Source organism: Microcaecilia unicolor, chromosome 11 (genome assembly GCF_901765095.1).
Source record: "Microcaecilia unicolor chromosome 11, aMicUni1.1, whole genome shotgun sequence".
NCBI lineage: Eukaryota > Metazoa > Chordata > Amphibia > Gymnophiona > Siphonopidae > Microcaecilia > Microcaecilia unicolor.
In genome coordinates, this window is record NC_044041.1 from 156,843,540 (window position 1) to 156,865,593 (window position 22,054).

At 49.6% G+C, this 22,054-nt stretch overlaps 1 protein-coding gene across 1 annotated transcript in view; it reads left to right on the forward strand.

Moving 5' to 3' along the window:
* LOC115480164 (cytochrome P450 2G1-like) overlaps positions 1–22,054 on the forward strand; it is a 136,383-nt gene that overhangs the window by 12,391 nt on the left and 101,938 nt on the right. The window contains exon 2 of the mRNA XM_030218649.1: positions 2,696–2,858. Within this exon, the coding sequence (XP_030074509.1) occupies positions 2,696–2,858 (163 nt within the window). The remainder of the gene's footprint in view (positions 1–2,695; positions 2,859–22,054) is intronic.

Here is a 22,054-nt window from a genome sequence, read left to right on the forward strand (position 1 = left end):
AAATCTGCATTTTAAACCTCTTATAAACTCCAAAATGGAACACTTTAAATTTACAGCATTCTACATACAAACAGGGCTTAAATAGTAGTAGTATACAGTCCAGCTCATTTTCGAAAGTGATCGCTGACCATCTTCCGACACAAATCGGGAGATTGGCGGCAATCTCCTAAACCCGGCGAAATTGGTATAAACTGCTTTCCATCGCGGAGCCGGCGAAACATCAAGGGGGCATGTCGGTAGGGTAGTGAAGGCGGGACGGGGGCATGCTCATGAGATGGCCGGCTTCGCCTGATAATGGAAAAAAAAAGCCAGGCTTGATGAGCATTTCGCTGGCTTTACTTGGTCCCTTTTTTTTCACGACCAAGCTTCAAAAAGGGGCCCCAACTGACCAAATGACCACCGGAGGGAATCAGGGATGTCCTCCCCTTACTCCCCCAGTGGTCACCAACCCCCTCGCACCCAAAAAACCCCACAAAAAAACCCTTTTTTGCCAGCCTCTATGCCAGCCTCAAATGTCATACCCAGCTCCCTGACAGCAGTATGCAAGTCCCTGGAGCAGTTTTTAGTGGGTGCAGTGCACTTCAGACTGGTGGACCCAGGCCCATCCCTCCCTACCTTTTCCACTTGTGGTGGTAAATTGGAGTCCTGCAAAACCCACCCAAAACCCACTGTACCCACATGTAGGTGCCCCCCGTCACCCCTTAGGGCTATGGTAATGGTGTAGAGTTGTGGGGAGTGGGTTTTGGGGTGGGGGGCTAAACAGCCAAGGGAAGGGAGCTATGCACCTAGGAGCTATTTTTATTTTTAATTTTTAGAATTGCCCCCTAGGGTGCCCGGTTGGTGTCCTGGCATGTGAAGGGGGCCAGTTCACTACAAATGCTGGCTCCTCCCACGACCAAATGCCTTGGATTTCGCCAGGTTTGAGATCGCCGGCATTTTTTCCCATTATGGCCGAAAACTGAGGCCGGCCATCTCAGCCCCGGTGAACTCCGACATTTGGTCGGGCCCAACCGTATTAGCGAAGAAAAAGATGGCCAGCCATCTTTTTCGAAAATACGGTTGGCTCTGCCCGCTTGCGGCGCCAGCACCGGAGATGGCTGGCCAGCTATTTGGCCGGCGCCTTTCGATTATGCCCCTCTATGCCATACTTTGTATTATTATTTGAATGTTTTTACTGCTGTAATTGTCTGTTGCTCATGTTTGATTTATTCTTATTGTACACCGCCTTGAGAGAATTCCTTCTAAAATCCTAATAAATAAATAAATATAAATAATAAATAAATAAAGTCATAGCACATGTCTGCAAGCTTGCTACACCCAAATTCTTTATTTGGAAACTTTGAAAACCACTTTACATTTCTTTAAACATTTATTTAAATTTGCAGGTGTTTTTGCAGGTCTTCCAAGACCTCATTGCGCATGTGCGAATTTTCAGGTCATTTGTGGCTATCTCTGGCTGCCCTGAGCCTCCCTTGCTCTCCCAACACCCTCTGGGGCTTTTTACAAAAAACTGTGCATTACTGCTCATGCGCCATTACGCAACCATGCATATTGCACTTAAAATATGGGGCACCATCAAAGCTCCTCAACCTTGGCCCTTCCCTGCCCCCTATTTTAAAATTTAATATTGGGCCTCTGGTCTCCTCCACCCTCAAAACTTAAATTTTAGGCCTGCCAGTGCCCAAGCTGAAAACGGGGCCTCTGCGCATGTGCGCACGTGTGACGTCACCCTCACACATGCATGGTGACATCACATGCATGCGCAGCAGGCGACCCAGCACAACCCTGAGCTTCCTCCGAGCCGGGGCTTCTATTGCCTGACTTCTCCATCCTGAAACGAGCCTTCAGCGACTCAGGAACAGAACCACATGTCCTGCAACAGGAGCACACATGGCAGGACCACGACGGGAGCCAAGAAGCACGTCCCCTACCCGTGGGTGCTCCCGATGCCTCCCCTTACTCCTGGGATGCCCCCTCCAGGAAAAAGAAAATTAGTATTAGCCACAGGTTACAATAAGATATCCAAACAGCTCCATATAAGTGACAAGATGAGCCAGTCATGGTTTTCCTCCCAATGCATTTCTCTAAGAAAAACAGGGAAAGCAGGGACTGCAAGGCTATGAATGCAATGGGAATAAAGCCAGGACTGGCTGAGAGTACTACTACTTCATCATCAAAACAAGGATATTACACACTTTATAAACAGCTTTTTCCTTAGAAGTTTGAACACATTAATAATCTACAAAAGAGGCCTTCAGGAGAAGAACAACCATTCTTGTTTTGTCTCTTCTGTGGAATTTAATTTACAGCTGTCAGAACTGGGGATGGTTCAATTTCAAGTATGTAGGGAATTTTTGCCTTGTTTTATATTCCTTTGCAAGTTACAACTCAACTAGTCCAGTCATTACAGTGACATCTCTTGGCTATGTGTCATGCTCTAGGGCTCCTGGAATTCCGCAATTATGGATTCTAAATCTAGCCACTAGGTATTGCCATTGTACCATGACAGGGACTCTCTCCTACTGGGGATTATATATTCACAACATTCCTAACCCTGACCAGCCTGGGGAATGGAAGCCCTGAGAAAGCTGTAGAGGCAGGACCTGGATCAAAAATCAGTTCTAAGTCCTTCCAATGGTTCTGCATCGTCAGCCTCCAGGATGGCACTTTTTAATGTCTTTTATATATTTTACAGCTGCACATGAAATATGGGTCGGTTTACATGGTATATTTTGGAACTCAACCAGTTTTGATACTAAATGGTTATGATGCTGTGAAGGAGGCACTCATTGATAATGCAGATGTGTTTGGTGAAAGAGGGAGAACTCCAGGACTTCTGAAGATATTTACTGAATATGGTGAGAAAATACTGAAATTCCTCATTGTATGGATGTGAAAACCTATCCCATGCACTTTTGCACCTGTACTAAAAGGAAAAATGAGAAGCCAGAGTTGGAATTGCATATAAGAACTGGTCATAAGCAGAGCTCACAAGGGGTTCCAGTTTTTGAGAGGGAGATTTTCTCTGCCTTGGCTCCACCCACTCTACATGGCTCCAGCCCCTGGCACACCTCAATCTCATGGCCATTTGAGAAAATATTTTATTTACTAGCCTAATACCCTTTTCAATTAGCTTTCAGAGGCCAAAATCTCCTGCCTCGGGTCAGGACAGTATAATGCTGTTATGGTATCCTCTCCTGACCTGAGGAAGGAAGTGCTGGTAGCTGAAGGCTAATCAAAAATGTTTTAAAATCAGTGAAGGAATCACCTTGTTTTCTATTTTATGTTTTATTTGCATTTATTAACCTTTATTAACACAGCTACCACATTACTTTGTACTAAATTAAACATAAAATTATTTTCTGTACCTTTGTTGTCTGGCCATTTACTTTTTTTTAATTGTGTTGGTTCCAGTCTGTTGATGCTGCTTTCTTTCTTCTTCTCTTAACTCTCTTGCCAGGGTTTCCTGTCCATTTGTCATTTTTCTGTCATTTTTCTTTTCTTCAATTTATTTTTCTGTCTCTCTCTCTATCCAGATTTAATTCATTCTTACTATCCATTCGTTAATTTCCCACTTTTTATTTCATCTACCTATGGCTTTTCACCTTTTCCTCACTTTTCTTCGCCCCATGCTCCTTCCTCTTATTCTCCAGTCTTTCACCAACTCTCTCTCCTCTCCCCCTTTCATCCAGCATCTCCCCTCTTTCTCTCCCCTCCTTCATGTCTCCCCCTCTTTCTCTCTGCATCCTTCCATCCAGCGTCTCCTCTCTCTCCCTACCCTTCCATCCAGCACCTTCCCTCTTTCTCTCCTACCCTTCCATCCAGTGCCATCCCTCTTTCTTTCCCCATTCTTCCACCCATCTATCCTCTCCCAATCCTTCCATCCATTGTCTCCCTTCATCTCCCTTTCTTTTTAGACAGTTCTCTCTCTCCTTTTCCATTCAGCATGTCCTCTCTCTTTGCCCTCATCCTTCCAGTGTCTTTCCTCTTTTTCTCCCTACCCTTCCATCCAGCGTCTTCCCTCTTTCTGCCCCCTCCTTCCAGCATTTTCCTTCTCTCTCCCTCCTTTCATCCAGCATTTCTCCTTCTCACCAGCTAGGGACTCCCTATGCTTCTCCCCAGCAGCTTCTCTCCTGCCCTTTTTCATGTCCCTGCTTTCTCTCTCCATCTTTCCACTCACCTCTCTCTGTACCACTCTTTCATCCAGCGTCACTCCTCTTTCTGCCCCCGCCTTCTAGCATTTTTCCTCTTTCCATCTGACCAGTAAGGGTCTCCCCCTTGCTCCCCTTCCTTCTCCCTAGCAGCTTGTCTCTCCCCTGCCCTTTTCCATGTTCCCTCTTTCTCTCTGTACCCCTCTTCTATCCAGCATCCCCACTCTTCTTTCTTTTTCTCCCCTCTGCTCTATCATCGACTGCCTCCCTCTCGACGCTCTTTCTCCCTTCCCCTACCCTTTCAACCTAGTACCCCGTGTTTCCTGGCTGCCCTGGCAAAACAATAAAAACAAGTGCAGGACCGCAGTAGTCTTCAGGCATGTGCTGTCGGCTCTGCTGTCCTCTGCCTCCACTGACATCAATCTCCCACTCCGGGGGCAGAGGACTGGCAGAGCTGACAGCGCATGCCTGAAGACTGCTGCGGCCCTGCGCTTGTTTTTATTGTTTTGCTGCAGCTGCAACAAGAGAGAAGCAGTGGCATGTGTGTCAGTGAGAGACTTTCCCGCTTTGGCGGGAGTGCGGGAGATGACCCGCCAAAGCGGGAGTCTCCCACTGAATGCGGGAGACTTGGCAGGTATGGCCCATCCTCATTCCAGACAAGCTAAGGAAGCTATCTTGCCTTTCATTCTTTCTCTTCCCTCTCAGTTCTACATTTATATCCTCATTACATTTAGTTGTGGTATTTCAAAGTTGAGTCATTGGTCCTTTGTTTGTTTTCTTTCTTTGCCCAGTCACTTATTTTATCTGTAGCCTTACTGTAAAGATCCCAGATCCATACTGTAAAGTGAAACTACAGGTGTAGGTCCTTTTCCAAGTAGGGTGAAGTTTCACCTCTAGGCCCTCTGATAAATCACTTTCTACAATCTGAGCCATGCTAAGTCTTATGCATTATATATGAAGCCCTCCTGTCACACATTTAGGCTGGACATTGGAACCTCAGTAGCTGAGAAAAAAGGAAACACCACCAGGATGAGCAACAAGGGTGACAGTAATCCCCTAGGCCCTGGCAGCCAAAGATCTGAAGAAACCAGTTCACACCAGAAAAGAGCGCATGGACTCTCTTTCTCCTCTCTCCCTTCATTTTTCCTTAACCTTTTCTTCCCTTTCCTCTTGCAACTGATTCCTACCTCCCTTTTCTCCTCCCAGCAGGAGACTGTGCCACTGCTCTGCTTCCTCTCTGTTGCACACTGCAGATTTTGAACATGCTCACAGTGTGCCAGCAGAGATGAGCCAGAGTGGTGGGGAGCAGTGGCACAAGGTTCCCCACTGCTCAGGTAACTGAGGGAGTGAGGGGCCAGATGCAATAGGTGGAAGGAGAGGAGAACATAGGCAGGGAGAGATGCAAAAAGGGGAACTGCAAAGGGCAGGTGAGAGAGCATAAGAGAAGATGCAGGGGGTAGGGTGGAGAGGCAGTGGGTAGGGAATATGTGAGGAGAAAAGAAGTGGGGTATATGCAGTAGGAAAGAAGGAAGGAAAAAATGAGGCAGCTGAACAGCTGCAGGGGGAGGGAGAGAGGGAGAGACAGAGAGAATATAAAAACATAAGAACATATGAATAGCCATACTAGGGCAGAATGATGGTCCATCTAGCCCAGTATACTGGTTGGAGTTTTATTGATGACAGGGACCATGTTTTGCAAATCCCTGTCCCAAAACTAAGAACATAAGAATATCCATACTGGGTCAGACCAATGGTCCATGTAGCCCAGAATCCTGCTTCCAGCAGTGGCCAATCTAGATCACAGGTACCTGGCAGAAACCCAAATAGCATCAACATAAGAGTAGCCATACTGGTTCAGACCAGTGGTCCATCTAGCCCAGTATCCTGTTTCCAAACACTGGGTCACAACTAGTACCAGGGAGAAACCAAAATCATGGCAACATTCCATGCTAACAATTCCAGGGCAAGCATTTGCTTCCCCAAATCTTTCTCAATAGCAGACTATGGACTTTTCCTCCAGAAACTTGTCCAAACCTTTTTAAAACCCAGATACACTAATCTCTGTTACTACATCCTCTGGCAAAGAGTTCCAGAGCTTAACTATTTGTTGAGTGAAAAATATTTCATCCTATTTGTTTTAAAAGTATTTCCATACCTCTTCCTTGAGTGTCCCCTAGTCTTTGTACTTTTGGAACAAGTAAACAATTGGTTTACTTCTATTTGTTCTACAACACTCAGGATTTTGTAGACCTCAATCATATCTCCCCTCATCCGCCTCTTTTCCAAGCTGAAAAGCCCTAACCTCTTTAGCCTTTCTTCATATGAGAGGAGTTCCATCCCCTTTATCATTTTGGTCGCTCTTCTTTGAAACTTTTCTAATTCTGCTATATATGTTTTGAGATATGCCGACAAGAACTGAATGCAGTACTCAAGGTACAGTCGCACCATGGAGTGATACAGAGGCATTATACTATTTTCAGTCTTATTCACCATCCCTTTCCTAACGGTCAGTGCCAGAGCCGGTGGTTGGGAGGAGGGGCAGGTGGTTGGGAGGCGGGGATAGTGCTGGGCAGACTTATACGGTCTGTGCCCTGAAGAGCACAGGTACAAATCAAAGTAGGGTATACACAAAAAGCAGCAAATATGAGTTATCTTGTTGGGCAGACTGGATGGACCGTGCAGGTCTTTTTCTGCCGTCATCTACTATGTTACTATGTAATAATTCCTAGCATCCTGTTTGCTTTTTTGGCCATTGCTGCGAATTGAGCAAATCTACAACGATACCTAGATCTTTTTCTTGGTTGCTGACCCCCAAGTTGGACCCTAGCATCAGGTAACTATGATTCAGATTATTCTTTCCAATGTGCATCAGTTTGCATTTGTCCACATTAAATTTCATCTGCCATTTGGATGCCCAGTCTTCCAATTTCCTAAGGTCTTACTGCAGTATTTCGCAGTCCACATGTCTTTTAACAACCTTAAACAGTTTTGTGTCATCTGAAAATGTAATCACCTTACTTGTTCCGATTTCCATATCAGTTGTAAATATGTTAAATAGCATCGGTCCCTGCGGCACTCCACTGTTCACCCTCCTCCATTGAGAGAAATGACCATTTAACCCTACCCTCTGTTTTCTATCCAGTAACCAATTCCTAATTCACACCAGAACATTGCCTCCTATCCCACGATGCTTTAATTTTCTCAGGAGCCTCTTAGGAACTTTCTCAAAAGCTTTCTGAAAATCTAGATACACTACATCAACTGGCTCACCTTTAGCCACATGTTTATTCATGCCCTCAAAGAAATGAAGCAAATTTGTGAGGCAAGATTTCCCTTGGTTGAACCCATTCTGACTCTGTCCCATTAAACCATGTTTGTCCGGCACTGACGTCAGGCTTACCGGCCACCCTGCAATCTTCAGGTACTATGGACCAAACCCAGGGCAAGCATGGAGCTTCCCCCATTTCTATCTCAATAGCTGACTATGAACTTTTTCTCCAGGAACTTGTCCAAACATTTTTAAAACCCACATAAGCTAACTGCTATCACATCCTCTGGCAGTGAGTTCCAAAGCTTAACTATTGTTTGCATGAAAAAAATATTTCCTCCTATTTATTTTAAAAGTATTTCAAGGTAATTTCATTGAGTGTTCCCTAGTCTTTGTAGTTTTTGAAAGAGTGAAAAATTGATTCACTTTTACCCATTCTACACCACTCAGGATTTTATAGACCTCAACCATATCCCTCTCAGCAGTCTCTTTTCCAAGCTGAAGAGCCCTAACGTCTTTAGCCTTTCCTCATATGGGAGTTTTGTCCCCTTTATCATTTTGGTCGCTCTTCTTTAACCTTTTGTAATTGCGCAATATCTCTTGAGATACAGCGACCAGAATTGAATGCAATACTCAAAGTGAGGTTGCACCATGGAACGATACAGATACATTATAATATTTTTGGCCTTATTCCTAGCATCCTGTTGGCTTTTTTGGCTGTTGCCACACATTGGGCAGAAGATTTCAGCCCTAGATTGAGTGTTGACTCCTAAGGTGGACCCCAGCATCAGGTAACTATGTTTTGGATTATTCTTCCCAATGTGCATCACTTTGCATTTGTCCACATTAAATTTCATCTGACATTTGGATACCCAGTCTTCCAGTTTGCAAATGTCTTCCTGCAATTTTTCACAATCTGCATGTGTTTTTACAACTTTGAATAGTTTTGTGTCATCTGCAAATTTAATGACCTCATTCATCATTCCATTTTCCATGTCATTTATAAATATGTTAAACAGTACAGATCACTGCGGCACTCCACTATTCACCCTTCTCCATTGAGAAAAATATCCATTTATCCCTACCCTCTGTTTTCTGTTCTCTGTTCAATAACCAATTCCTAGTCACATGACTTTTTAATTTTCTAAGGAGCCACTCATGAGGAACGTTGTCAAAAGCTTTCTGAAAATCTAGATACACCACATCAACCAGCTCTCCTTTATCCACGTTTATTTATACTTTCAAAGAAATGAAGCAAATTGGTGAGGCAAGATTTCCCTTGGTTGAACCCATGCTAACTCTGCCCCATTAAACCATGTTTGTGTATGTGTTCCGTAATTTTATTCTTTATAATAGTTTCCACTATTTTCCCCGGCACTGAAGCCAGGCTTACTGGTCTGTAATTTCCCGGTCACCCTGGAACCCTTTTAAAAAAATTGGTGTTATATTGGCCACTCTCCAATCTTCAGGTACTACGAATGATTTTAATGACAGGTTACAGATCACTAACAACAGATCAGCATTTCATGTTTGAGTTCTTTTGGTATCCTGAGGTGTATACCATCTGGTTGAGGTGATTTTTCACTGTCAATTTGGCTCAGTACATCTTCCAGGTTCACTGAGATTTCTTTCAGTTCCGCCGCATCATCACCCTAGAAAACCGTTTCAGGTACAGGTAGATCTCTTACATCTTCTTCCATAAAGACCGAAGCAAAGAATTCATTCAATCTCTCCGCTATGGCCCTGTCCCCCCTGAGTGCCTCTTTTGCTCCTTCATAATCTATTGGTCCCACAGATTCTCTCACAGGCTTCCTGCTTCTGATGTATCTGAAAAAGATGTTACTATACATGGAGGGGCATAATCGAAAGGCGCCGGCCAAATAGCTGGTTGGCCTTCTCCGGCGCCGCAAGCGGGCGGAGCCAACCTTATTTTCAAAAAAGTTGGCCGGCCATCTTTTTCTTCGCTAATACGGTTGGGCCCGGCCAAATGTCAGAGTCTGCCGGGGTTGAGATGGCCGGCCTCGATTTTCGGCCATAATAGAAAAAAATGCCGGTGATCTCAAACATGGCGAAATCCAAGGCATTTGGTCATGGGAGGAGCCAGCATTTGTAGTGCACTGGCCCCCCTGATATGCCATGACACCAACCGGGCACCCTAGGGGGCACTTCTAGAAATTAAAAAATAAAAATAGCTCCCAGGTGCATAGCTCCCTTCCCTTGGTTGTTTAGCCCCCAAACACCCCCCCAAAACCCACTCCCCACAACTCTACACCATTACCATAGCCCTAAGGGGTGAAGGGGGCACCTACATGTGGGTACAGTGGGTTTTGGGTGGGTTTTGGAGGGCTCCCATTTACCACCACAAGTGGTAGGGGGGGGATGGGCCTGGGTTCACCTGTCTGAAGTGCACTGCACCCACTAAAAATTGCTCCAGGGACTTGCATACTGCTGTCAGGGAGCTGGGTATGACATTTGAGGCTGGCATAGAGGCTGGCAAAAAAGTTTTTTTTTGGGTGCGAGGGGGTTGGTGACCACTGGGGGAATAAGGGTAGGTCATCCTCGATTCCCTCCGGTGGTCATTTGGTCAGTTGGGGCCCCTTTTTGAAGCTTGGTGGTGAAAAAATAGGGACCAAGTAAAGCTGGCGAAATGCTCATCAAGCCTGGCTTTTTTTTTCATTATCAGGGGAAGCCGGCCATCTCGTGAGCATGCCCTCATCCCGCCTTCACTACCCTACCGACATGCCCCCTTAATGTTTCGCTGGCTCCGCGATGGACAGCAGTTGAACCCGGCCAAAATCGGCTTTCGATTATACCGATTTCACCGGGTTCAGGAGATCGCCGGCCATCTCCCGATTTGTGTCGGAAGATGGCCGGCGATCACTTTCGAAAATGAGCTGGATAGTAACATAGTAGATGACGGCAGAAAAAGACCTGTACGGTCCATCCAGTCTGTCCAATAAGATAAACTCATATGTGCTACTTTAGGTGTATACTTGACTTTGATTTGTATCTGCCATTTTCAGGGCACAGACCGTAGAAGTCTGCCCAGCACTAGCCCCGCCTCCCAACCACTAGCCCCACCTCCCACCACCGGCTCTGCCACCCAATCTCTGCTAAGCTTCTGAGGATCCATTCCTTCCGAACAGGATTCCTTTATGTTTATCCCACACATTTTTGAATTCCGTTACCGTTTTCATCTCCACCACCTCCCGCGGGAGGGCATTCCAAGTTAGTTGCTGTTGAGACTTGGAAGGAGGAGGAAGTGCTGCCAGAGGCTCTGCAGGCTTCCAGGGGGAAGGGAGTGAGGCCTAGCTCCTTCCCCAGAAATGAGGAAGGTCCCTGGGGAGCGGTCCTCAGGAAAGCCCCAGGCCAGGGGGTCTCCTGGGGCCAGGGACCAGAAGGCCAGGAGAAGTAGTTCCCTCTCTGGCAGGGCTCCAGAGAGGAGGGAAAGGAGCCCTGTGGATCGAAGAGTGCAGGCTTCCACGGGAGGAACCCAGACCGGTACCCCCCTCACAGTGGCACGCCATCTAGCAGGTGAGGGGGGGGAGAGAGCTGGAGGAGGCCCCAGAGACCAGCAGATCGGAGGAGAGAGCAGAGGTAATGGAGATCTGCCGGGAGGCCCTACCGGTGTCAGAGGAGGAGGACAGTGACTCCTCAGAGGAGGAAGATTTCACAGACTATAGTCAGGATCCAGAGGACCCGACCAGTGGCCTGATTCAAATGGTGAGAAAGATAAAAAGCACAGAAAAAGAGGTGGTAGAGTTGGGGAAACGGGTTAAAATGGCAAAAGCCCTGTGCAAACTAGCCCCAGTGGAGCACCGCAAGACTTATACAAAGGAGGTAACCCGTTTACTCAAGCTTCTTCAAAAGAAAGAACATTTGCTGGGGGCATTGAAAAAGGGCCCTGGGAACCCTCTGAGAGAAGTTTACATCAACAGAGAAAGAATGGCCTTGGGGGGAAAAGCCCTGACAACCTTCAAACAGTCACAACAGCAAACAGAGAAGGAGAGTAGGAGCTCAGACCTTGGACCCCAGAACACCCAGGGGCCAGAGGAGCTTCCTGGGCCCAGTACCCAAAAGACATTACAGTATATGCAGTACCTTGCTAGTCAGTCTCTGGCAGCTTCTGGAGCAAGCAGGACTGGAGGTGGGGCTGGAGAGGCATGCTCGTTAAGGGAACCTGAGGTTGGAAAAACTGAACAGGAAAAAAGTTTTAAAACCCAGACTTTTCATCTTGTAGAAACAGGGGCTGGAAGTTCAGGAGAGAGACTCTTTTCTACACCAGTGATGGTGGAAGCAGAACTGAAAAACTTACTTGAGCAAGAAGCAAGAGGTCAGCAGAGGCAGTTGCAGCCACAGGTTTTGTGCCCATTGCCTGCAGCAGGAGTTGAGAGCAGCAAACAAACACTGACTCCATTGCAGCTGGGGAGGCCCCGCCCATGCAGCACTGAGGGGCTGGAGGTCACGGCCAGGCAGGCTGCAGCACTGCCAAAGACTGAGAATGCTGAGGTTTTAGCAGAGGAAAACCTGGTGACAGAGAGTGCTGCAGCTGGACAAACAGCAGGTGAAAAGGAGGGGTTCTCAATGAAGAAAGCACAGGAGGATCAGGAGTGTTTGCAACAAACCGGCCTGGCAGCAGAGGCTCCAGCCAATCGGGCTGTGGGAGCAGGAAAGACTGCAGAACAGCTACAAATGCTGGCAGGTGAAATAGCTGCAGCGCCAGAAGATTCCCCATGTGTGAGAGGGCAGGCACTTCTGGAGTGTGGGGAGCCTCATCCGCTTGGCGAAACAGCGGGGCTGGAGGATCCGACGGAGCAGAACGTTGGAGGAAAAAGGGACCCGGTCCAGAGAGCAGGTTTTGGGCGGGAGGGAGGGGTACTTGCCTTGCCATGCGCACCAGAAGTAAACGTAACTGGTGGTACTAGGGATTCTGATTCCGGCCAGGCAGCGGGGTGGTTGGTTCTGGGGGGAGGGGTTGATTTGACGGGAGGGGGAGGGGGGCAGGGGCACCGGGAGGGGACCGGTTATATAGGAGAACCTGCTCTCAAAGTTCATACGGACCAAATCGATGGGGAGACAGGCAGGGTTTCTGTTGCAGGAGGCATTGAACTGATGGACACTGTGACTGCAGGGGATACGAGTGCTTGGGGGGTGAGGGGTGCAGGGGACCAAGGTTTGCTGGTTGAAGGGGTACAAGGCATGTTGGGGGGAGGGATAGGGAGGGAGGCTGAGAAACGGGGAAGGCTAGAGAAGGAGGATATGATGCATCAGGAGCGGGGGGGTCCCCGCGCTGGAGAAGGGGGGGGGGACGGTGGGGGGGGGGGTCCGTCCTTTGCGGCGGTGGTGGGTGGAGGAGGCGGGCGCAGGGGAACTAGGGGGGTAGGGGGCAGCGGGGAAGGATGGGGAGGGGGGTGGGGGGGAGGCCAGGTTCCCAAAAGGAGGAATGTGGTACAATTGAAATGGGTGGGGGAGGGGGGATGCCAAGCAGGGATGCAGTCCTGAGATTGGTCCTTGGTCTAGGATTCCTCCCAGAGGATCTCTATGCCTGTATTCATCCGGTGAATATACCAGAATACGATATCAGCTTTCTAACCCAGCGAGGCATGGAGGTCTTCTGGGAGAGATACGAAGGGGTACGGGGGAGAGGGGACTGGAAGAACTACCGGGCCGTACCGATTAGCAGACCCGACCTGGTGCAGGTAACCCTTCTGGTTCGAAATGAGTCTCTATCAGGGGCGGACCTGGCCTTCTGGCTACAACGGTACGCAGAATTGCGTACCCCCTTGTCCAAACTCCCGGACCCCAGTAGGGTGTGGGCTGGAGGTTGGGGTGCGCAGGTTAGGCTGAGGCAGGCAGGGCATGTCACCCAGCACATTCCCTCCTCGGCGTTCATCGGCAGGGATCGGATTCTCTGCTTTTATAAGGGGCAGCCACGGCAGTGTCACAAGTGCGGGTCGTTTAGACATTTTAGTATGTCATGCCCGGTTGTGCAGTGTGGAAAGTGCGGGTCTAAGGAGCATCCCACGGAGTCCTGTATGTCTATTCGGTGCAACCTGTGTGGGGGTCTGGGGCATGCATTTCGAGCCTGCCCTTGGGCCTCCCATAATGGGGGTGAGGAGGAGATAGATAGGGATGGTTCAGGTCAGGGGGAGGGGGGAGGGGAAGCAGACCATGATCAGGTTCCCGGGGCGGGGGGGGAAAGGGTCCAGAGAAGGACAGGGACAGGTAGAGGGGGGGGCTTGGGGGAGGGTCGGAAGCGGCAGGAAGGGGAGGATGAGGGCTGGACGCGGGTGTCCAAGAAACAGCGAAGAGGAAAGGGGGGAAGGGGGGTGGGAATGGGGATAGAAGTAGGGAATAGATTCAGGGGTTTGGAAGAGGAGGGAGGGGTTGAGGAACTGGCTGGTGAGGAGGTAGAGGATGGGGGTAGCCGGCAGGACGGGTTGGGAGGTAGGGGAGAAGGAGTGAGGGGAACAGCGGGTAAGAGGAAAGAGAAACGGGGGGGGAGGGTTTTGAGGGACAAAGAGGGGGGAAGGGTAGGGGGGGAGGTGGGTGGATCGGGGGAGGTGACAGCTGATGCAGGGAGGGCGGGAGAGGAAAGGAAGGTAAGAAAGGATGTAGTAATGCAGGCCCGTGAGGGGAGGGAGGAAGGGTCGGAGGCGGGATTGATGGGAAGGGTGGAAGAAGAGGAGGTAGTAGGGGTGGAAGAGGGAGGAGAGGAGGGGGGCAGGTCGGTTGATGATCCCCAGGGAGGGAGGGAGGTGGGTGAAGACAAAAAGAAGATAGGGAAGAAGAAAGCAAGGGTGGGGGAAGGGATGTTTAAGCTAGGGGTCCGGGATTGGGCGGAGGAGGAAGAAGAGGGTGGAGGGGAAGGGACCACGGATGATGGTGTGGAGAGAAGGGAAGGCAGCCAGGAAGGCGGGGGGTGTGGTAGCGAGGACTGATGGCGGGACTGCTATTGGTGTTCGCCACACTTAATGTGGCTAGTGTCGCCTCCCAGAGGGCAAGAAGCTTGGCATTTGATGGCCTCTCTGCTGTGGAGGCGGACTGTTTCCTCCTCCAGGAGACCCGGTTGCAGACGCTGGAGGACATCCGGAGGGCAAAGAGGGCCTGGAGATGGGGACCCTCTATCTGGGGTCTGGCCGGGGAGAGGTATGGGGGGATAGGCATCCTCTTTAAAACCAATAAAGTAGAGATTCAGAGGGTGGTGGAGCTGGGTATTGGTAGGTGTTTGGTGTTGGACGTAATATTGCGGGGGGTGGCCTTGCGGGTGATTAATGTGTATGGACCGCAAAGCAAACAGGGAAGGTCTGCATTGTTCAACAAAATTAAGCCTTACCTATACACTTCAAGGCAGTTGGTGTGGGGAGGAGACTTCAACACTATCTTACGGAAAGAGGATAGTGGGGGGCGGGCACCACAAGTACGTTATGATGGGGTTCGACTAGCGGGGATTATGAAAGGAGCAGGGCTGGTGGATGTACATATTGCACTTGGTGGTGGGAATCAGGGTTTCACCTTTTCACGGGGCACCTGTAGGAGCAGAATTGACCGGTTTATAGTTCGGGAAGGGGCATGTAGGCAGGCACCTAGGGTGGTGGAAGTAGATTTCTCTGACCACAGGATGGTGATGATAGAGTTGGGGGGAGGGGGGGCGTGCAAGCTAGGGAAAGGGTTGTGGAGATTGAATCTCAAATGGTTGAAGGAGGGGGTGTTGCACCAGGAGTACCTGGAATTCCTAGCAGACCAGGTGTCCATTCAGGGTGTCTTCCCTTCCCTCAGGGACTGGTGGGAAGTACTGAAACACCGCACCAGAGGGTTTTTTCTCCGTCAGGCAAGGCGGGAGGGAAGGGAGGCCACCCGGTTGGGGATCGCCCTGAGAAAGCGACGGGATAATCTAATTTCCCGGGGGGGGGGGGGGGAGGAGGGAGGATATTGAGGTACTGCAGCAGGAGGTTGAAAGAGTACAGTACAACCGCTACTCTTCCCTCGTCTACGAGCGGGACTTCGGGAAGCTGCTTGGTCCGGACCCGTATGACTGCTGCAAGGAACGAAGGGAGAGGAGGGTGGTGGTGGGGTTTAGGGATGAGGGGGGGGGTGCTCCAAGAATCCAGGGAAGGTATTTTGCGGGTGGTGGGGACGCATTTTGGGCGAGTTTTCTCGGACCTACAGTTGGGGACAGAGGCCATGGGAAGATATATTGAGGGGACCCCGGGGGTGGGTAACTGGGGGCCCCATCTTCAGGTCTTAACGCAGCCGTGGACGCTGGGTGAGGTGGAGGAGGCCATTGGGGCCTTGCGGCGCAGAACAGCGCCGGGGCCGGATGGACTTCCGGCGGAGTTTTACCAACGGTTCAGGGACCAGCTGGCGCCGCTCTTGCTGGAACTCTGGGAGGAGGCGCGAACAGGAGGATCCTTGCCGGAGTCTATGGGAGGATCAGCATTGGTCCTCCTTAGCAAAGGCAAGGACCCTCGACGTGGCGAACTGGCGACCAATAGCACTATTGAACAGCGACCGGAAGATCTTCGCCCACATGCTTCATGCTCGCATGAGGAAGGTCTCCGGTGAAGTGCTAGCAGTCCCGCAGAGGTGTGGGGTCCAAGAAGGGGGGTGCTGGAGGCAGTAGCCTGGGTGAGGGAGGGCTTGGAACATAGCCGGGTGGGAGATGGTAGGTTGGTCGTGGCCTTGGACCAGGACAAGGCTTTCGACCGAGTGCAGTGGGAGTTCTTGTGGAAGGTCCTGGATCACTATGGCTTCCCGGGGGAGTGGATCGCACAACTGCAACTGTTGTATGCTGGGGCGCGATTTTTTCCCCTGGTGAATGGATGGAGGGGGGCGGAGGTGGGGGTCACGGCAGGGGTACGGCAGGGGTGCCCATTGAGCCCCCTGCTGTACGCTTTTGCCATAGATCCCCTGGTGCGGAGGCTAGGAGGAGGGGGGGAGGGAGGGCTCAGAGGGGTAGAGGTTGGCAAAGGGAACGTATTGAGAGTCATCGCTTATGCAGACGATGTCACCGTTTGGGTGGCAGACCAGAGGGAGGGGAGGATGCTGCGGGAGACCCTTGAAGAATATTCCAAGGCATCGGGGTCACGGGTAAACCTGGGTAAGTGTACTAGCTTGTGGGTGGGTCCAGAGGAACGGCGATTTAACCTAGGGGGCGGGTTTCCTGCAGTGATTGAAAGAATGCGGGTGTTGGGAGTGTATTTTGGGGGGGGGGGATTACGGGCGGGAGAGTTGGGAGCAAAAGATATCGGAGGCAAGGGAAAAGGTGGATCGTTGGAAGGGGTGGCGGATGTCCATGGCAGACAGGGTCCGGTTGTTGAAGACCCAGATAGTCCCCATGTTTCTCTTCTTGAGTTACATCTGCCTTTTGCCGGAATGCTGTTTCACTTCATTGTACAGCGTGTTTTTTCAACTTTTGTGGGGCAACAGGATGAACCCGGTAAAACGCAATATTACTTACCGGTCGCGGGAGGAAGGGGGGGTGGGGATGGTAAACCCTGTCTTGCTATTCTCCTCCCTGTTTATCCAGTTTAACCTTGGGCGGGGGGGAGGGCCGGAGGCCCCAGGGTGGGCACAAAGTGTTGTGCAGTGGTGGGAGGGATTTTGGGGCCCTTGGTGGGGAGGGGGGAAGGTGGGGAGGTTGCGGAAGGGTTTTCCAGAGGGGGTAGGCTACTACAAATCCTTAGTAAAGCTGGTCCGGTTGTGGGACATTACATGGGAGGAAATAAGGGCGGGGCAGAGGGAGAGCTGGGTGGCGCGGGTTCGCTCCCAGCATTTCTCATCTCCCCTGACTCTTAGGGATGCTCCAGGGCCCGTGCTGAGGCAGGGCCTGGGCTTTATTTCATCTAGACGACTCCCGAACAAGTACAGGGACATTGCCTGGCTGTCCCTTCACGGTAAATTATATGTTAGGGCAAATATGCACCGAAGCATGCAGGACCGAAACTGCCCGAGGGGGGAGTGTGCTGGTCAGCTGGAGACGATGGACCACTTCCTTATGGAGTGTCCATTCTCCAGAGCAGTTTGTGGAAGAGTGGCCGCCTTGTTGGCCATCCCCAGCTTCACGTCCTACACCTATGCAGACTGGGTGTACGGGAGGCAGCAGGGGACGGGGCGGCTGGAGCCAGGTACCGCCTTCCTCATATCAGTTATTATCAGGTACTGCCTGTGGGTGGCCCGATGCGGGGTGTCTATGCGCCAGGAGTGCAGGTCGGCTGAGCAGGTTTCCTGGGACGTTGTCCGAGCCGTCCAGGAATTGGCACGCTGGGAAAAGGTGGAGGGGGGGGGGGGGGGTACTTAATTTTGGGGTTTGGTGGAAGCATGTACGCTTGAAGTTGATTTGAATGTATGGTGTGGGGGGGATTTGGGGGGGGGGGACGGGTTTTATCGGGTTTGTATTTTTTGTATAAAAGTGTAGTGGGGCTGGTTTTACAACGGCATGATGTAATGTCTTGAATATTGTTTTTTTCCGTTTTATTTAATAAAGGAATTCTCCAAGTATCCACCATTCTCTCCATGAAAAAATACTTCCTGACATTTTTCTTGAGTCTGCCCCCCTTCAATCTCATTTCATGTCCTCTCGTTCTACCGCCTTCTCAGCTACGGAAAAGGTTCATTTGCGGATTAATACCTTTCAAATATTTAAACGTCTGTATCATATCACCCCTGTTTCTCCTTTCCTCCAGGGTATACATGTTCAGGTCAGCAAGTCTCTCCTCATACGTCTTGTAACGCAAATCCCATACCTTTTTTGTAGCTTTTCTTTGCACCGCTTCAAGTCTTTTTACATCCTTAGCGAGATACGGCCTCCAAAACTGAACACAATACTCCAGGTGTGGCCTCACCAAAGACTTATACAGGGGCATCAACACCTCCTTTCTTCTGCTGGTCACACCTCTGCCTATATAGCCTAGCAATCTTCTAGCTACGGCCACAACCTTGTCACACTGTTTCGTCTCCTTCAGATCCTCAGATACTATCATCCCAAGATCCCTCTCCCCGTCTGTACATATCAGACTCTCACCGCCTAACACATACGTTTCCCGTGGATTTCTACTCCCTAAGTGCATCACTTTGCATTTCTTTGCATTGAATTTTAATTGCCAAACCTTAGATCATTCTTCTAGCTTCCACAGATCTTTTTTCATGTTTTCCACTCCCTCCCGGGTGTCCACTCTGTTACAAATCTTAGTATCGCCCGCAAAAATGCAAAGTTTGCCTTCTAACTCTTCGGCAATGTCACTCACAAATATATTGAACAGAATTGGCCCCAGCACCAATCCCTGAGGCACTCCACTGCTCACCTTTCCCTCATCCAATTGAATTCTATTTACCACCACCCTCTGGCGTCTGTCTGCCAACCAGTTCCTAATCCAGTTCACTACTTCTGATCCTATCTTCAGCCTGTCTAGTTTATTCAAGAGCCTCCTGTGGGGAACTGTGTCAACAGCTTTGCTGAAATCTTAGTAGATTACGTCTATAGCATGTCCATGATTCAATTCTCCAGTCACCCAGTCAAAGAATTCAATGAGATTTGGTTGGCACGATTTACCTTTGGTAAAACCATGTTGTCTCGGATCTTGCAACTTATTGGTTCCAGGAAATTCACTATTCTTTCCTTCAGCATCATTTCCAATACTTTTCCAATAACCGAAGTGAGGCTTACCGGCCTGTAGTTTCCAGCTTCTTCCCTATCACCACTTTTGTGAAGAGGGATCACATCCGCCGTTCTCCACTCCCATGGAACCTCGCCTATCTCCAAGGATTTATTAAACAAATCTTTAAGAGGCCCCACCAGAACCTCTCTGAGCTCCCTCAATATCCTAGGGTGGATCCCGTCTGGTCCCTTGGCTTTGTCCACCTTTAGATTTTTAAGTTGTTCATACACACTCTCTTCCGTGAACGGTGCTATATCCACTCCATTCTCATATGTACTTTTGCCAGTCAATCGTGGTCCTTCTGCAGGATTTTCTTCTGTGAAAACAGAACAAAAGTATCTGTTTAGCAAACTTGCTTTTTCTTCATCATTATCTACATCAGGGGCGTATCTGCATGGGGCCACAGGGGCCTGGGCCCCCGCAGATTTCGCCCTGGACCCCCCTACCGCCGCCAACCCTCCCCCGCCGTTGCTGTCACCTACCTTCGCTGGTGGGGGACCCAAACCCCCGCCAGCCGAGGTCCGCTTCCTCCTGCTGCTGTTTCTGAGTCTGACATCCTGCACGTACAACGTGCAGCGATGTCAGACTAAGAAGAAACTTTCGGTGCCAGCTTTACAGACTGCAGTGGAAGAAATGAAAGGACCTCGGCTTGTCTGGCGGGGATTGGGGGTCCCCCGCCAGCTGAAGGAATTCCTTTAAAGGCAGCAGGCAGCGGCAGGAGGAAGCGGACCTCGGCTGGCGGGGGTTGGGGTCCCCCGCCAGCGAAGGTAGGCAACAGCAACGGCGGGGGGAGATTGGCAATGGCAGCGGCTGGGGGAGGGGGATCGGCAATGGCGGCGGTGGCGGCGGTGGGGGGGGGGCTATAATGTGCCCCCTCACTCTGGCCCTGGCCCCCCTACCGCCGCAGTTCAGATACGCCCCATAGTGGTTTGCAGCATCTTTCAGTCTCACAATCCCCTTTTTAGTCTCCCTCCTTTCACTAATATACCTGAAGAAATTTTTGTTACCCCTCCTTACCTTTCTAGCCATTTGTTCTTCCACTTGCGCTGTCGCAAGACATATCTCTCTCTTGGATTCTTTTCGTTTCATCCGGTATTCCTCTCCATGTTCCTCTTACTGAGTTTTTCTGTATTTCAGGAACGCCAACTCTTTAGCCTTTATTTTCTCAGCCACTTGCTTGGAGAACCATATCGGTTTCTTTTTTCTTTTGCTTTTATTTACTCTCCTTACATAAAGGTTTGTGGCCCTATTTATAGCTTCTTTCAGCCTGGACCCACTGTCCTTCCACTTCTCGTTCGTCCTCCCAGCCCATCAGCTCCTTCCTCAGGTATTCCCCCATTTTACTAAAGTCAGCATGCTTGAAATCCAGGACTTTGAGTTTTGAGTGGCCGCCCTCCACTTCAGCTGTCATATCAAACCAAACTATTTGATGGTCACTGCTGCCCAGGTGGGCACCCACTTGGACATTTGACACACTATTCCCATTTGTGAACTCCAGATCCAGCGTCGCTCCCTCCCTCGTGGGTTCCATCACCATTTGTCTGAGCAGAGCACTTTGAAAAGCATCTACGATCTCTCTACTTCTTTCCGATTTCGCAGATGGAACCTTCCAATCTACATCCGGCAGTTTGAAATCTCCCAGCAACAGCACCTCTCTCTTCTTTCCCAACTTTTGTATACCTGCGATCAGATCTTTATCTAGTACCTCCAATTGTGTCGGAGGTCTGTAGACAACACCCACGTGGACAGAGGGTCTGTCATCTCTTTTTAAGGTGATCCATATCGCTTCTTCCTTTCCCCAGGTCCCTGTCATTTCAGTCGCTGCGATATCATTTCTCACATACAGAGCTACTTCTCCACCTTTATGACCATCTCTATCCTTCCTATATAGATTATAGCCTGGTATGTTTGCATCCCATTCATGGGAACCATTGAGCCATGTCTCCATGATTGCAACAATGTCCAAGTCTGCCTCCAACATCAGGGCTTGAAGGTCATGAACTGTATTGCTTAGACTGCGAGCATTTGTGGTCATCGCTGTCCATCTACATTTTCAGTGGAATTTTTATCTTCTGTTTAGTTTCTTGTTTAGTCTCACTTCCTGCTGTGTTGGTAAGAAGTGATTTGCTAAGATTGTTGATTTCAGTTCTTTCTTTTCTACTGACACATCTTGTCTTTAGCTTTAGCTGGGGGTGATCACTTGAAGTGAACTGCCTCCATATGCCACCCCCGCCTTCTAGTTTAAATGCCTAGAAATATATTGTCTGAATTTCTCCCCATGGATTTTTTTTCCCTGCCACACTGAGATGCAGCCCATCGTTAAAGTATAGTCTTTTGTTTTTCCGTGTATTGCCCCATCCTCCTATGTACCTAAATCCTTCTTGGTGACACCAGGCTTTGAGCCAGCTATTGAAATTCTCAGTACTTTGCAATCTTTTCTCTCCCTTTCCAAAGGTAGGTAGTACTTCAGAGAACGCTATTGTTTGTATCAAAGGTTTTAACCCCTCTCCCAGATCCTGAAAAGCTCTCTGCGTGGTAAGTGGGGTATTACTGGACAAGTCACTTATTCCCAGGTGGATAACAACATCAGTGTTTGACTCCTTAGTTTCTTCTCTGATTATAGAGATTATTTGCTCGGTACTCCTGGTAGCTGAAGAGCCTGGAAGGCATTTCACTTTGCATGGCCCCTTGAACTGTGTTTCAAAGTTAATGCCCCTGATAATGGAGTCCCCTAGTAGCAACAGTTTCATGGTATGAGTTTCAACATTAGTAATTTGGGGGTGTTTTTTCTCTTTGGGTACCTTCATATCTTTTTGTTCCACCTTCATTGCTTTTTCTTCCACCTCAGTTCTATTTTCAGGAACAACACAGTGCTGTAATGGAGCAAAAGAATTCTATAGGGGCAACACTTGTGAGGGCGGATGCTTGTGTCACATAACGAAGTCTGCCTGAGCCTACCGTGAACCATCTATTCTTAG